Raw genomic sequence first — 16,327 nt, forward strand, 5'->3', positions numbered from 1 at the left:
TAGAAGTTATAGGAAAAAAAAAAGAATTTAAAATAAAATGAAACAAATTTTGTGAAATAGAAGTTATAGGAAAAATGAAATTTAAAAAAAAAATGAAACAAATTTGTAAAATAAAAGTTATAGGAAAAAAATAAAATTAAAAAAAATATATGAAAAATAGAAGTTATAGGAAAATTTTTGTAAATAAAAAAAAAAATAATAAAACTGTTAAAAAAAAATATTCAAAGAATTCATGTCGGTTATAACTGGCAGGAAATCCAACATAAGCAAAAAAAATATAGCCAGCCCTCCAGCCCTCTAGCCCTTTCCGATTCCGTGGGGCCCTCTCAGATTCCAAAGCCCTCTGGCCTAGCCCTCGGTTGAAGACGATTTTCGGTCCCCTTGCCCTCTGGACCCTTCGGTTGAAGATGGCCCAAGAAAAACTAGTTAATTAAATGATGATTGTGGTATACGAGGAGTCTTTCTCCTTCATTTCCTTGGCTTTTGCAAATTTTTCAAATGATGTGGCTGTCCACATCAGATGTCACCTAAGGTAGCATAAAAATGTGATATAAAAACATGGTATGAATAACATTCCTCTTTTTATTTGGTTGGTAAAAGTTGTCATTTTCAAACCCGAAGTGTAGGTAGACTAAATTTATTAAGCTCAAAATAGAATTACCAATACAATATCCAATCATCTATATTCAATTCTTTTGAAATCAATTATCCATAATCAATGGTTTCCATGCCACTATTTAATGTAGCTCAACCATTTCTTATTATTCAAAAAAAGCCACACTCGTTGTCGCTTGCTATGGAGCAGTTCAAAGGCCAGCCCCGGCTTCCGAAATTCGCCGTCCCGAAACGGTACGACGTGAAGCTGAAGCCTGACCTCGCCGCCTGCAAATTCGGCGGCTCCGTCGCCATCGACCTCGATATCGTCGCTGATACCAAATTCGTCGTCCTCAATGCCGCCGAGCTCACCGTCAACGCCGGTTCCGTCTCTTTCACTCACGGAGGCTCGTCCAAGGTAATCTCTGATCGATGCGCATTTTCTTTTCAAAAATTGTAGAACTACAAAAAAGTAGAGTTGAGGAGTTTGGCTGATGAAATTTCATTGTTTTTAGGTTGATCTGTTCATTTTTACTCGTTTAGTAAATCTAAAGCGACTTAATCAATCGTTAATTAGTTTTAATTTTGGTTTAATTACTGCTCTGTTTCTGATTTGTGAATTGTGAGCAAGTGAACAGATTGCAATTCATAGAATGATTGTAAAATTGTCAACTTTACTGCCTTGTTTGGCTGGTCAGATATTTACTGAATGAGTCAATGAACGTTTGAGCAGGTGTTCAAGCCTTCGAAAGCTGAGACGTTCGAAGAGGATGGGATTTTGGTTTTGGAGTTTGGAGAGATGCTTCGGATTGGGTATGGTGTTTTGGCTATTGAGTTTGAGGGAATTTTGAATGACAAGATGAAGGGGTTCTATAGAAGGTAATTTTCGAATGCCAAAATTTTTAGGCAGTCCATCGTCGTTTGTTTTTTCGATATTATAAGATATCATTGGTATAGATATGTCTAAAATTTGATTTGTTTTGTGAAGTACATATGAGCAGAACGGTGAGAAGAAAAATATGGCAGTTACACAGTTTGAACCGGTTGATGCCAGGCGGTGCTTTCCATGTTGGGATGAACCTGCTTGCAAGGTTACTCTCTCTCTCTCTCTCTCTCGCACACAGTTGACTTAAGATGTTGATTTTCATCATTATCAAGTGATTTTGTTCACATCATTCTGGATATGTGTAGTTCTGAATGTATTTTTGAAACTAGGAAAAAAGAGATCTGTTGTTTATGATGGTAGTATAGATGAGAAATCAATCTTCCCGTTCTGGTTAAAATTTTCAAATCTAGAGTTTATGGCTTACTGGCTATTTGGTTGGCAGGCTACATTCAAGATTACACTTGATGGTATTCCGTCGGAACTAGTAGCCCTTTCCAACATGCCGATTGAAGAAGAAAAAGTTAACGGACATCTGAAGACAGTTTCATATGTGGAAACACCAATTATGTCTACATATTTGGTGGCCGTTGTTGTCGGATTGTTTGATTATGTTGAAGATCATACTTCTGATGGTAAACTCCTATACAATATCCCTAGTTTTCATGTGTATGTCAGTACAACTGTACAACCCTTTTCTTAATGATGTCACAGTTTAATGTCGTTACAGGGGTCAAGGTGCGGGTATATTGTCAAGTTGGTAAGGCAGACCAAGGGAAATTTGCTTTGCACGTTGCTGTCAAGACACTTGAATTGTACAAAGAGTATGTTCAAAAGTTACTGATCATTCATATTCAAATTGGCATATACACTTGATGCATGTTATCAACAAAAATTGGCGGTTTCTCTAGATTTCCCCCTTCCGCACTTATGCTGCATTATTCAATATATAATCATTGACAACAAGTTCTGCAGCTACTTTGCTGTGCCATACCCTTTGCCCAAATTGGATATGGTCGCAATACCTGATTTCTCTGCTGGTGCCATGGAGAACTATGGTTTAGTTACATACCGAGAAACAGCTTTGCTTTTTGATGAACAACATTCTGCAGCTGTCAACAAGCAATGGGTAACATGCGCATCCTGAATGTCACCTTAGCTTTCAGAGTTATCTTGGTTTGATATGGTAGGGATGTATAATTTTTGCACCCAATGATATGTTTAATCACTTTATTTGGTTTTGGTAAAAGGTCGCGACTGTCGTGGCACATGAATTGGCACACCAGTGGTTTGGCAATCTTGTAACAATGGAATGGTGGACACATTTATGGCTGAATGAGGGATTTGCAACATGGGTATCACATCGTAGTTCTTGTCATTGTTATACTTGTTATTTTCCATGCCGTTGTACTTATAAGTATTTTAATGTCATTAGGTGAGCTATTTGGCTACTGATAGCTTGTTCCCCGAGTGGAAAATATGGACTCAGTTTCTTGATGAACTTACTGATGGTCTTAAGCTGGATGGGCTTGAAGAATCTCACCCCATTGAGGTACTTATTTGGGGACTTGGTCTTTCATGGGTTTCATTTTAATTCTGTCCTAAATTATGCTGTATCCTGGCATCAAATCTGGATCATCTGCATAGAAGGCTTTAAATAGTAATATCACCACTATAGTTTTCAAGGCGTTACTCATTGGAGGGTATTAGTATATATAAATATGTATTTCTGGTATATTATGCTTTAATGCTTTTCCTTTTGGCCAGGTGGAGATCAATCATGCTGCTGAGGTTGATGAAATATTTGATGCGATAAGTTATAAAAAAGGTGCTTCTGTTATTCGGATGCTACAGAGCTATCTAGGTGCTGAAGTTTTCCAGGTAGGTCCTTTGATTTGTCAGCGAGTGTGCTTGAGGGTTGAAGGATCAACTATCTTATTTTCTATGATATAAAAAGATTACAGAGTTAATTTCCTGCTACTTTTGAATGCATCCAGCGGTCACTTGCTTCATATATAAAAAAACATGCTTACTCAAATGCAAAGACAGAAGATTTGTGGGCTGCCCTTGAGGAGGGATCTGGTGAACCTGTAAACAAGCTAATGAATTCATGGACACAGCAAAAAGGTTACCCGGTTATTTCTGTCAAAGTCAAAGATCAGAAATTGGAGTTTGATCAGGTTTTCTTATGTTTGCTTCTTTCAAAGTTGTTTGATTATCTATGGCATGAACAATGACCTAATCAATGATCTAATAAATAAATTAATCTGTGGCAGACACAATTCTACTCAAGCGGTTCCCAAGGCGATGGGCAATGGATTGTGCCGATCACATTATCCTGTGGCTCATATGATGTACACAAGAATTTCCTACTGCAAGCGAAGTCTGAAACTCTTGACATAAAGGAATTTCTGGGTTGCTCAGTAGGAAAGGCTGGATGTGGAGGCAACAAGGACAATGCAATATGCAGTTGGATAAAAGTGAATGTGGATCAGACTGGTTTTTACAGAGTGAAATATGAGGACGAACTTGCAGTTGCACTTAAAAACGCTATAGAAAAGAAACAATTGTCTGAAACTGACAGATTTGGTAATCATCATTTCATACACGTGCTTGTTTATCTCTTTGATAGTGAAAGCTTTGGTTAATATTTTTGCTTTCACAGGCATTTTGGATGATTCGTTTGCCCTATCAATGGCTCGCAAGCAGTCTTTTGCTTCATTGCTTACCTTGTTGAGCGCTTACAGAGAGGAACTTGACTATATTGTGCTGTCAAATTTGATTACTGTAACGATCACCCCTGCATTGTGTTTATACTTTGCGTTTATGTTACTGCATTTGTGACCTTGGCCTGATTCTGGTCCTCACTTTTTACAGGTAAGTTGTAAGCTCGCAAGAATTGCAGCTGATGCTGTACCCGGACTACTGGATCACATTAATCAATTCTTTATTGGCCTTTTCCAGTATTCTGCTGAGTAAGATTGTTCTCTCTTAAACAACTGAAGTGCGGGGCTAGATTTGCTATTTTCTTTTTCTTTAATTTTGTCTAGTTTTATTATTTATGTTGGAATTTCTTTGCAGGAAGCTTGGTTGGCAGCCTAAACCCGGCGAAAGCCATTTAGATGCAATGTTGAGAGGAGATATTTTGAATGCGCTTGCTGTGTTTGGACACGACCTAACATTAGATGAAGCAACTAGGCGTTTTCATGCCTTTTTAGAAGACAGAAACACGCCCCTCCTTCCCCCTGACATTAGAAAGGTTGCTTTGATGTAAATCATTAATTACACATACATATTTAACCTTTTCGTTTCTTCATTGATGTTCATCATGGACTATTGTTGCAGGCAGTATATGTGGCTGTAATGCAAAGGGCAAGCGTATCTAACCGATCAAGCTATGAATCTCTTCTTAGACTCTACAGAGAGAGTGATTTAAGCCAGGAGAAAACCCGCATTTTAAGTTAATATATGTAATTAGTAAAATAATTCTGAAATGTTAGCCTGTTGGATTGTTGCGCTAATCGATGTTTATGTGCCTGTAGGTTCTTTAGCATCTTGTCCTGATCCCAATATTACATTGGAAGTTCTCAACTTTATATTGACTCCTGAGGTATTTTGATTTTTTGTCTCTTAATTGGAGGTTGAAGTTTTACAAACCAGCAATAATTTAGAGTGTCTCAAAGCTAGATGATATACTGACTTTAATACCCGTCTACGTAGGTTCGCAGTCAGGATGCTGTCTTTGGACTTGCTGTTAGCAGTAAAGGACGGGAAATAGCTTGGACGTGGTTGAAGGTAGCTCTCAAGCACTGGTTTTTAATCAGCATACTACAAAATGCACACATTCGTGCATTTTATTTTTCTTTTCCCACTTTTGTTACCATGATTCAGTTGCTATTTGGATTGTCCCGAAACACAGGAGAACTGGGAGCACATCTCAAAGACCTGGCGGTCTGGATTTCTAATTACTAGCTTTGTCAAGGCAGTTGTTTCTCCGGTTCGTTTTTTCATACTGTAGAAACTTTCGTTCTTATCCTCGAGATTTTTTGTTGCGTATCGTAGATTTGAAATTACATGAGTAATGCCTTGTCATTTCCTTGTACCTTCCTCTGCAGTTTGCTTCGTTTGACAAGGTTAAGGAAATAGAGGAGTTCTTCACAGCCCACCCCAACCCGGCGATAACCAGAACCTTGAAGCAGAGCATTGAGCGGGTACAGATTAACGCCAAGTGGGTTCAGAGCATCCAGAGCGAGAAAAGCCTTGCCGACGTTGTGACGGAGTTGGCATACAGGAAATACTAGGGTTCCATGTTTGGCTTCTGTTTTGAAAGAAGACTGGATTTCCAAAGTTTATGTTACTTGAATTTGCCAAGACAAAGAATAAAGAGACAAATAATAAAAGTACCAAGTTTTTCTTTAATATATGTTACGATCACATTAAGTTATTACGTTCCTTTCTGCTTCTATTTTTGTTTAAAAGGTGATTTTCGCACTACCTTCTCCTCGAAAAAATCAAACTGGGAAATGAATGGAAAAAGAGGGAACTTTGCCCATCCGAATTTTTTTATTTTCCTCACAAGTGAACGTTTGAGATTGAACTCATTAAAAAAAAAAAAAAAAAAGTGTGCAGGACATACAACTTTCATCAGGAGAAAACTTGAGCTTTATGGGCAGGTAAATTCAAAGTTTTCCACAAGTGAACGTTTGAGATTTAACTCGTGAAAATCCATTTTTGTTCAAGCAAAATCATTACAAGTGGCAAGCAAATTCCAGATTTAGAAATTCCATAAGCACTAAGATTGAAACAATATATTAAGCAAATACCTCGCTGAGCAATTTTTTTGGAACTCGGAGGCATAATGAATACAATGTCAAAAGCATCACACTGCCACCATTTTCCTAGTACAAAGCAGCCAAGATTTACAGAGCCACAGCGCTCGGCAGTGTATAGCAATTGTTCTATGGTACATACAGACTGCTTGCGGTTCGGATTAAGCAATGAAACCCGGGTGAAAAACATACGGGCAACATGATATATCAGATCATACGAAAGTTTTTATATCATACAGCTACGGATCAAATGGGAGATGAAGGAACTGATCACGTTTTGCTTTTAAACTTCCTTTGAGCTTTCAGATCCACCACAATCACAGTTATGTTGTCCTTACTTCCTTTGAGAAGAGCACGGTTCGAAAGAAACTCCGCAGCTGCCTGGGCAGCGGGATCAATTCCTTCGCCTCTTTCCAGCGGAAGTCCATCAGCACCATTCTTCTTGTGCCAGAGGAGTATTCGTCTCCGAGCAAGGTCACACACTTCTTCATTTGACATAACGTCCCATAAACCATCACTCGCTAATATTAGGCATTCGTCGTCTTTTGTTCGGGGAATAAACATCACTTCTGGTTCTGGAATGATGCATGGCTTTAAATATCTATCGCCTGCAAACCCAAAACCAAAGTTGAAATTCAACTTTACTAACTGTTGAACTGCTCGAGCTTTTGAGTAGGCCATAACTTTTCTATGCACTTTGGTCATGAAATGTCTTTGTGCGTCTAAAAGTACCATGACCTAGCATCAAATCTACATGACGATATGATTCTTTGGACAGAGTTTAGCTACAAATTTACTGAATATATAGCATTCGGTGAGGTACCACAAGGGTTTCTACAAGAACAGCATCCGGTTGAGAAAGAAAAAAAACCATGGTGAAGCACATACCTATAGACCTTGACATAGCAAGAACGCCACAAACACGATGGCCATTCCATTGTATGACCTTGCCTCCAGCTGCTTCAATCCTTGCATATTCGTCTTCCCGATTTGGCTACAATTGATTTTCCATACACAGTTATTTTATGACAAAATACAATAAATGCAGATCAGTTTCCATAAACAGTCATAAACTATAAGATACAAGACCTCAGTCAGAATGTCTTACTTTATGATCCACCGACAAAGCCATGGGTTCTTTACCCCGACAGAGAACTGCTCTGGAATCTCCACAGTTTGCTACTATGATATGAGACGAGCAAATAAGGGCAACGACAGCAGTGGAACCAACAGTTTCTGGGGCAACAGGCTCAAGACCAGCCTTCCCTCCAACCTCAGTATCAACCTTAAGAAAACAATTTGTAAATGCCTTTGTCCACTGCGCTTGGCAATTATCTTTGATACTTTCATGAATTAGGCCTTCCTTAACAGATTCTATCTCTTCAGCTAAAGCCAAATGAACGCGGTCATGACAATAGTTTGCAACCTAAAGAAAATTAAAGCAGATTCCATGAAATACAATTACCGGTAGAAAGACATTATGTGCATTTTATGCAGCAGCAAAAAGTTGCCCACGGAACACATAAGGTTATGAAATGGTACCTGAGACCCTCCATGACCATCATAGACTCCAAAGAAATGAACAGTTTGGTGCAAACACTTGCTCAAGCCATCAAGTATGCGGTCACCAATCAGCATTTGAATTGGAATCTTAAACAGTTGTGGTATAGCGGCAAGCGCATCTTCCATCTCTGGCCTTCTTCCAATCACAGACGTAAACCCCCAAAGCGGTACATAGTCTACCTCAAAAACACTGCGGCTAACTGTTTCTTTGGCCCCCGTTTCCACAGGTAATTGATCAACAACTGCAGATGGCTTTGGGTCAGACCCATCACCAATTACTTCCTCAAGGCTCCCCGTCACAGGAAGGGGATCACTTGTGATCTCTGTCTCAACATTTGAATCACCTAAATCCGTAGCCTTATTGACAACTTCTACACAGCAAATGCTCTTCTCCTTGTCTACAGAACTCAACGTGCCTGCATCAGGACCAATCTCATAAACGAGGAAGTCCTCTAAACACAAGCTACTTGACTCACTCGCCACTGAGAGTGAACAAGAGCTATCAAGAACCTGATCGCCTTCCAATGATAAAGAATCATCGTCCTCACTCTCACAGCCTATCGCATCAGCAGAAGAAACCCAATTACTTTCGTCTTGAGATATCATATCCAACAAAGGAGCTCCTCCCCCCTTGTCCTCTTTTGGCGCTGAAACTGCTCCAAAACTATCATTCCCCGAACAATTACAATTACAATCCTCTTCACCAGCTGCAACCGTCTCACTGGAACCCATGGTGACAGAATCAGATAGCAATCCCGCCGTGTTTGTCATTAGCTTAAGTCTTGTGATATCCATGTGGACAGCTATGGTTGGGTTATCACAGACTGAGTTACCTACTCTAAATGGCACCGCGACTGGCGGAGACATTTCCTCCATCAAAATCCTTATCTGGGCAGTACAAAAAGTTACCCTCCAACATCACACAAGCTGTCATTTCTCAATTAATCTCTGACTTTCTCCCCCTATTGAGAATGATTCCGGAATGTCAACGGTGGGTTCTAACAGGCCATTTTCCATGCCTGAGGCACCCGAATAAAGGAGAAAAGGCGGTGCAAAACTCAGGAGATGTGAATGTACAAATGAGCTCAAAAAGGTGGTGGAAAAGGAAATGGGTAGTCAGATCTGGTCAACAACAATGGATCCACACTTCCACTTTAGGAAATTGAACCCTATAGACTAAATTGACACGTTTTTAGCCCCTTCCAACTTCTTCTCTGGCCTCCTCTCATCAACTACGCCCAGAAAGAAACAATCTTTAAATGCACAAATGGAAAGAACAAAAAAAAAAAACAAACTGCAAAATTAGAAGAAGTACAAAAATCAGATTAAATTTAGAACCAACCCCTTATCTAAACACAAGAAATAAAAAAAAGAAAGAGGAGGTCATGAGAAAGAAACCCAACAAAGGCAAAGCACCAAGAATCACAGGAAAAACCAACTCTACCAAAGAAAGCAACTTTTTCCAACATATTAACTTAAAGACTTCCCTGGATCTGAGGCAACCTATCTCTGCCTCTTGTAATTCAACTCTCTCTCTTCCCACTCTCTCTCCAAATAATTATGACAATTATTAAGAAGGAAAAACAAGAAGAATCACTACCTAATTTGTCAATTGTATAGTCTTTCCTTCCCTACCTCCCATCCTCTCTCTCATCCTCTCTCTCTCTTAAACTTTACTCAAACAGCTGAACTCCATGAAAAGGATCAAAGAAATCAAGAAAACAAGATATGGGAAGCTTACCAATTAAAAATCCCAGCTCAAAGATGACTGCCTTTTTATTAATAAATGTACCTGCAGAGAGTTGAGAGAGCGCAAGAAAGGGCGTGGAAGAGGAGAAATATACCAAAAAAAAAGTAAATAAAAAAAAGAAAAATAATGGAGGAAGAAAAGGACAAGAAAGAGACAGGACAGACGGGAGTGTATTTGAAGAGTGAGAAAAAGGTAACACGTGTCAAATCTAGAAGAGCGTATTAAAGCATCTCCACCCATCCCATGATCCCTGCCTTTTTAATTCTCTAATCCTAAATTATTATCAAAAGGAAATTGCTTAAAAGTGATTTTTATTGTTATCTTTATATATCTATAATTTTTTGTTAATATCTTCGCTTTGCTGTCTGCCCTTGTTGGCAGTGTTGCTCGTGGACTGCCATGACCTTTTTTCACTTGCCTACAGGTTCTTTGGGGTATGTAGTTGTGTTGGGCGTGAAGCTTGGACTTGGATGCTGGTGTCGGTGAGGCGTGGCTTTGTTTGGGGATCGAATTTGACTGGATCGACATACACGGTTGCTATTTTGGTGGTTGCAACGGCGATTTTGACGGATGTTGCAGTGGCTATGGTTGTTTCTGTGTGTTTTGTGTTTTGGGCTCAATTTTTGGTTGGGCCTCTATTGGTTGTTTGTGTTTTCGTTCTTCGGCATTTGTGTTGTAAATTTTGGACTTCTGTGTGTGTAGTGTTTGTTGGTAATGTATGTTACCTTTGCTCAAACAAAAAAAAAGAGAGAATGTCGTAGAGAGTCTTATCTAGTGTAAGAGTTGATATAGTGTTGATTAATAATAATGAGATATTCGAATTCAAAACTTCTCATAATATTTGTACTAATATTTGTACTTAGTTACTAAGAAAGTGAATTTAACAATGAGGAATCACTTCATTTCTCGTGATTGATAAGTCCAGATTAATAAAAAAAAATTCATGTCTTATGAAAAGCGAAACTGTCTTTTCAAACTTAGATTTCATTTTTATTTTCATTAGAAACTCAAGAGAAGCATTAATTACAGTCTTAACAACTAGTGTGCTCCCATTAACAATTAATAAACTTATTTCCGCGTATCCAATGCAACATATGAGATGAGCTATTTGGTATAGAATGTAGTTAGAAGGCTTGACTTGACTTACTAATTCGTTATCTTTCCCTTTCAACTTACTAATCGTATTATTAGGTTGGGAGGAGGCTGACAACTTTAAGCTTAATTATTCAGAGTTTGCTGCATCTAGTTGACTTTAGCAAATAATTAATTAATAGTAACAAGCTTATATTAAGGTTTAACTACATATTAGGTAAACAGATACAAATTAACAAGCACATAATTAAGTGATATTTATTAGTTTTTTCTAATTTTTTGAATGATTTCTCTCTAAGAGCTCACCTGTGCTTTTCAGAAATTACAAGAAAATTATGTTAATGATTGTTCAACCTTATAGAGAGAGACTTAAATCGAACCGAGACGTCAAAGTGACGGACAATCAGTTCTATTTAAATTGCCAAATCTTATTCAGTTTCATCCAAGCTCGGTTTTTGAATTTTCGCGGAAGAAGAAGAAGCGGTTCAGTTGATTAAAAAATATATTGATTTTGAAAATATTTGTACATAAATATTGATCTGAAAACAGATGGAAAATTAGAATAATGTCTAGTGTTCATTAATTTTAATTATATTTTCAAAACATCCTGAAACCGAAAGGGAAGATGTCCAAGTCCGGACGACTGCTGCCGGTGTCATAAAACGACGTGACTCACTGACGCGAATTACATAAAATTAAAATTACGGCCCACTTGGTGGACTCGGTTTCGTGGATTATTATTGGGTCTCGGATTTGTGTGGGTCAGAGGGCTATAGACTGCTGAGCCCAAATTGTTTTTATTTATTTATTTATCTTGGTACTGAAAATTTGTTCTTATTACAATTGAACATGTTCGATTTAGAAGAATATTTAAAAATCCAACACAAGGTTTTTTGTTTTTATGTGGGTGAAAATCTCCAATTTTAAACAAAAAAAAAACAAAAGTAGCAGATCTAGGTGTAGCCAAGTTGATTTGCTTAATGTTTTTCTATAATGCATTTTAATTCGAATCATTTTTCTGTAATGTAAATTTAGTTAGAATGTCACCTCTGCCGAGGGTTTAAGCTGTGTTTTGTGTGACTTGGCTGCTAATGATTGGGTTGAAATGCCCAAATGTTTTGTGGATGGTGAATCCATCAAGTTCTTGTCTGCCTTCTCATTTGAGCCAAGGATTGAGGCTTTTGTGCGATTTGCACATTGTGTTATTGGATTTATTTATTTTTTGCTTCTTATTGTTTTAGCATTTATCTTGCATTGTATTGTTCTCATTCTGTTTATGTTTAAGTGCTTCTAGCTAAAAGTGTTTTCAGACAACAAAAGTCTTAAGTGCGTTGGTTAGGAGTTGTGAACTATTTTTTGGAGGTTTTTTTTTTTTTTTCCACTTGGAAATGAAGACCTGGATGCTACATGTCCCTTGAAATACTTGGTTTTGTGAATTTTGAATGTCCATTTCGAAAATTTTGGCCATCTCGTATGCCAAGAGGCCTTCTTTAGACCAGGCCACAGGTGATAGAGAGCTAAGGCCACAGGTGACAGAGAGATAACCATATCTTCTAGGTCCAGGGCGTTTATTCCAAGGCGCCCAACTATACTATACACCATACTTTGTCTTAATACTGGTTAATTCTTGTATTTCAGAAAAATATTTTTCTGCTTTTTGGAGACAAGTACGATATTCATTAGCATTATGGAAGAACATGTACAAGAGAGAATAGGGTACACCACTGAAAGGGGCCACAATAAAATTCTTGTTGGAATTTTAACCCGATCAAAAGAGAAAAGAACGCCACACGCCAAAATTACATAGTATGACTACTCTTTACAACGCTCCTCAAACCAAACTAAGTCTATGTGCAATGCAGTTAGCTTCCCTATCCACATAATTGTATTTGACATGTTGAAAAAAGCCATGAAGGATCATTAAGCGCAGGTCCAAGTAATGAGGAGTCAACAGAGGAATGCTTTGACGAATCACCTTCCAATGCCTACAAGTTCTCACGGCATTGGTGAAGATGATCAAAAGTTCAGTTGAAACTTCAGGAGGGGACGTTGATGGTCGACATCACGCCTTTTGATTCGGCAGAATCCCTGAAACGATAGATGGATTCTCGATTTAGCAACATCTAGAAGACATTGTCCTAGAATTAAATTTTCTACGAGACACCTAGATTATATGTAGATTAAATCCAAACAACAAACCTCACTGGAAACTTGAAGGTGAGTTCAACTGACGCTCCTTAATTTGGCTCACATCCGCTCAGTCTTTCGTATGTTGTGCAAAAACTTGCGCAACTAAGATAAGCAAATCCATGCGTCGGGAAAATTTGATATCGAATTTGGTACGTACAAATGAATAATTACCTAAAAGTATGTCATAAATTAGTAAGATGTGGACAAAAAGTTAAATAATCATTACTAATTTGATATATATAAAATCAGAGAATCACCTTTCCAAAGAAGATTAATCTATACGCCTAGCTCGTGGGTCACCACTTGATCCACATTACTCATCTCTCCTTCTCCTTTGAAGAAGAAAAATAATCAAATTAAACAAACACGATAATAGCATTTGTTATTGATACATAAATAAATACGTAAATAAGATAAGTGGAGCTTAGTTACCAGATATATGATAAGATTTTGATGTTTGGGATGTGAGAAATCTTGGGCCACTCCTCTCCACTGCCTTGTTCACAACGCTCTGAAAGATTCGGACAACCCTGAATGATAAGCTCTTGCACCGGTGTTTTGCAGAGGAAGTCTGGCAGTGTTGTTAAGTTTTTGCAGAAACTGATATTTAAGGAGGAAAGGCATGGCATGATTGAAATTTCAAAATCCTCGTTGTTCCACCCTTCCACGCCTACGTCCCACTCTTCCAACGCTGACATGTTGCAAATCCGTAGTTGTTTCAACTTTGGGAAAAATGATGATGATGATGATGATGATGATAATTTCAATGACATTGCGTAATCTTGGTCGACTATTCCCAAAAACTCACCACCAATCTTTTTCACCTTTTGCATTACCCATAGAGATAGTTCTTCAAGGTATGGCAATTTCCCAAGAGGAGGCAAAAACTCACAATTATACCATTCAAATAGAAAGATGATTCTTAAGTTTCGCAAAGACATCATCCAATTGGGGCAGGTGGTGCCCGAATGATAAGAAATGTGTAAAGATTCCAGATTTTCATGCGGTCATAAGACATTCAATATTTCAACAGTGCTTCTTGCTTGCTGCTTGTATTGGACATCACTACAATCAATTCCGAGATGAAAGAGTTGGTTCATGTCCCACAACTGTGCTTTCTCAAGCTCACTCTCATCTTTCACATTCCCCTTCAATGTTATGTTGAGACGGCCATCCAGGTTCAAGACTTTCAGATCTCCCAATTGTAATGCTGTTGTACCCCCATCCTCGCCACAACCCACAACATACCAATCAATTGTTTTCAAATTCTTTAATCTACGAATCCCTTTTGGTAAGTACTTCAGCTCAAAACACCCAAAAACATAAAGGTGTTTTAAGCTAATCAACTTTTCCATATTATCAGGTAGTTTTTCAAATTGCTGACATTAATAAAGACGCAAGGTATACAAATTGTACAACTCACAGATACTGTCAGGTAATGTCTTCAAACCAAGATTCCATGACAAATCAATATGCCTCAAATGTATCAATTCACCAATTTCTTTTGGGACTTCACTTATGCCATTATTACTCAAATTTAATGACCTAAGACATTTCAGTTGTAAAATAAAATTGAAACCTATCGTCGTAGGATTATATGACTCAAGAATTGTGAAAGTACGCAGATTTTTGCAATTGTAATATGCATTAAAAGATGGGAGTGGCCCACCATGTTTCAAACTTAAGGTCAAATGGCAAACCTTTTCATCCAAAACTTTTGTTTCATTGCCAACACCCTCATCATCGATAGTCAAACATTCATTCTTGGTGAGAGATTGCATAAAGTCATGAACAATATTATGCATTTTGCATCCTATAATTTTACCACTGAGACTATCTTTCTGCAAATCTTGGAAAAAAGCTTGAGCTACTAAGTCATCAAAAACTGCTTCACCAATGTCTCCCTTACCCTCATTCCCTTCTAAATTAAGATAATCTTGCGCCATCCAAAGATTAACCAATTCATCTCTCTTAAACTCGTAATCTTTTAGAAAATGAGCACAACACAAAAGGCAACATTTGACTGATGGGGCCAAATCATTATAACTTAGTAACAGGGGTTGGAAAACTTTTTGCTCCACCTCTTCTCGATCCCATATCTTACTGTTCAAAACACCTAATCATTCTCTCCTTGTTCTCTTATTGCGCATGAGACTGCCTAAAGCTTTTGCGGCAAAAGGCAAACCCTTACATTTCTCTACAATTTTCTTACTAATATCTTCAAACGCCTTAGACTCATCTACTTCACCATAAGAAAATGGCATGTGATTAAAGATTGACAAACAATATTGTTCACTCAACTTTTCCAAATTAATCATGTCACTTGTTGCTCTCATCATATCAACAACCCCGTGCTTTCTTGTGGTCACCAATATTCTATTGCCATGAGCACCACTTTGGATTAGTGGTGCCCTTAAGCGCTCCCACTTTTCACTGTAGTGGCTCCACACATCATTTAGAACAAGGAGAAACATTTTGCCCTCGATAGATTTTAACATGCACTGCAAGATACAGTCCAACTCATCTGAAATTGGGGCACCATCACCAATTATGGATTTGGCAATCTTAACCTCATCAAAAGGGTCTGAGACACAAACCCACACTCTTTTTTCAAAATAAGCTTTAACCTTGCCATCATTATAAACTAGTTGGGCCAGAGTTGTCTTACCCATTCCTCCCATCCCTAGAATAGGGATGATATGAAGCCCCCTCCGATCACTCAACAAGTTTGTGATCAGAATGTCTTTTTCCTTTTCTCGACCAAATACTTCTGACATGACGACAATAGACGAAGTCTTACGTCGTTCAAGTAATTGCTGAATGCCTCTTTCTATGCGTTGAAACTCATACATTTTTCTTTGATCATCAATTGCTCTCAGCCTACCATTTAGATCTTTTATCTTACTCGCAATGTCATGGCCAAAAGCTACCTCTCTGGCTTTGCGAAAACAAAAGCAACTAGGGGAAACAGAGAGAGTTACCTTCTTCTTCTTGTTAGGAACAAAACATCAACATTTTCTCCTTCCCGTTCTTGCTTCTCAACCTGTTGTCTCAGCATCTCGGTGTTCCACTCGTCCAACACATCCACCATCTGGAAAGATATGTCTTTGAGCTGATCCAACCAGTTCCTCACGCTGGCGTCCTTGACTTGCTTTTGCTCTGCATCTTCGAGAATGGCTTGAATAGTTCTGAGATGGCCAACAAAATCTTCAACATCTTTATTGGCTTTCAAAACAAGTTTCACCTCCCCGTCCACGAACTCATAAGTTGTTGAAGCCAGCCGATCTAGTAGCATGGAAATGATCCCATCAACCATTTTTTCAGCCTCAGAGGTCTGTTGACAGTGGAAAAAGAAATGATGAACGAGAAATGCAGGATGGTTTGTGACAATGCCTCTCTTCTATCCAGCTAACATGATGATTCCAA

General features: G+C 38.3%; 2 protein-coding genes and 1 pseudogene across 3 annotated transcripts; 1 reads left to right on the forward strand and 2 right to left on the reverse strand.

The window, feature by feature from the left end:
- Positions 1 to 749: 749 nt before the first annotated feature.
- On the forward strand, positions 750 to 5,896 carry LOC137729389 (aminopeptidase M1-like). Its single transcript, XM_068468336.1, has 19 exons — positions 750 to 1,012; positions 1,328 to 1,473; positions 1,583 to 1,685; positions 1,923 to 2,112; positions 2,208 to 2,301; positions 2,453 to 2,606; positions 2,728 to 2,832; positions 2,913 to 3,029; positions 3,245 to 3,358; positions 3,475 to 3,657; positions 3,754 to 4,066; positions 4,143 to 4,264; positions 4,355 to 4,452; positions 4,559 to 4,736; positions 4,823 to 4,937; positions 5,020 to 5,087; positions 5,198 to 5,272; positions 5,397 to 5,474; positions 5,593 to 5,896. The coding sequence occupies exons 1-19, from the start codon at positions 797 to 799 to the stop codon at positions 5,776 to 5,778; spliced, it is 2,655 nt and encodes an 884-aa protein (XP_068324437.1). The 5' UTR covers positions 750 to 796; the 3' UTR covers positions 5,779 to 5,896.
- A 367-nt stretch (positions 5,897 to 6,263) lies between these two features.
- On the reverse strand, positions 6,264 to 9,749 carry LOC137729408 (protein phosphatase 2C 50-like). 2 transcript variants are annotated; one of them, XM_068468364.1, is made up of 5 exons: positions 9,611 to 9,749; positions 7,849 to 9,101; positions 7,415 to 7,732; positions 7,195 to 7,300; positions 6,264 to 6,914 (listed from the first exon to the last, which is right to left on the reverse strand). In XM_068468364.1, exons 2-5 carry the CDS (start codon positions 8,743 to 8,745, stop codon positions 6,577 to 6,579), a joined length of 1,659 nt encoding a protein of 552 aa, XP_068324465.1. In that variant the 5' UTR covers positions 8,746 to 9,101; positions 9,611 to 9,749; the 3' UTR covers positions 6,264 to 6,576. The 2 variants fall into 2 exon arrangements, with proteins under 2 accessions (XP_068324465.1, XP_068324457.1); XM_068468356.1 differs by having other exon boundaries at positions 7,849 to 9,122; positions 9,611 to 9,712.
- A 2,632-nt stretch (positions 9,750 to 12,381) lies between these two features.
- Positions 12,382 to 16,296, reverse strand: LOC137729379 (putative disease resistance protein RGA3; annotated as a pseudogene).
- Positions 16,297 to 16,327: the final 31 nt, after the last annotated feature.

This window comes from Pyrus communis, chromosome 1 (genome assembly GCF_963583255.1).
Source record: "Pyrus communis chromosome 1, drPyrComm1.1, whole genome shotgun sequence".
Taxonomy (NCBI): domain Eukaryota; kingdom Viridiplantae; phylum Streptophyta; class Magnoliopsida; order Rosales; family Rosaceae; genus Pyrus; species Pyrus communis.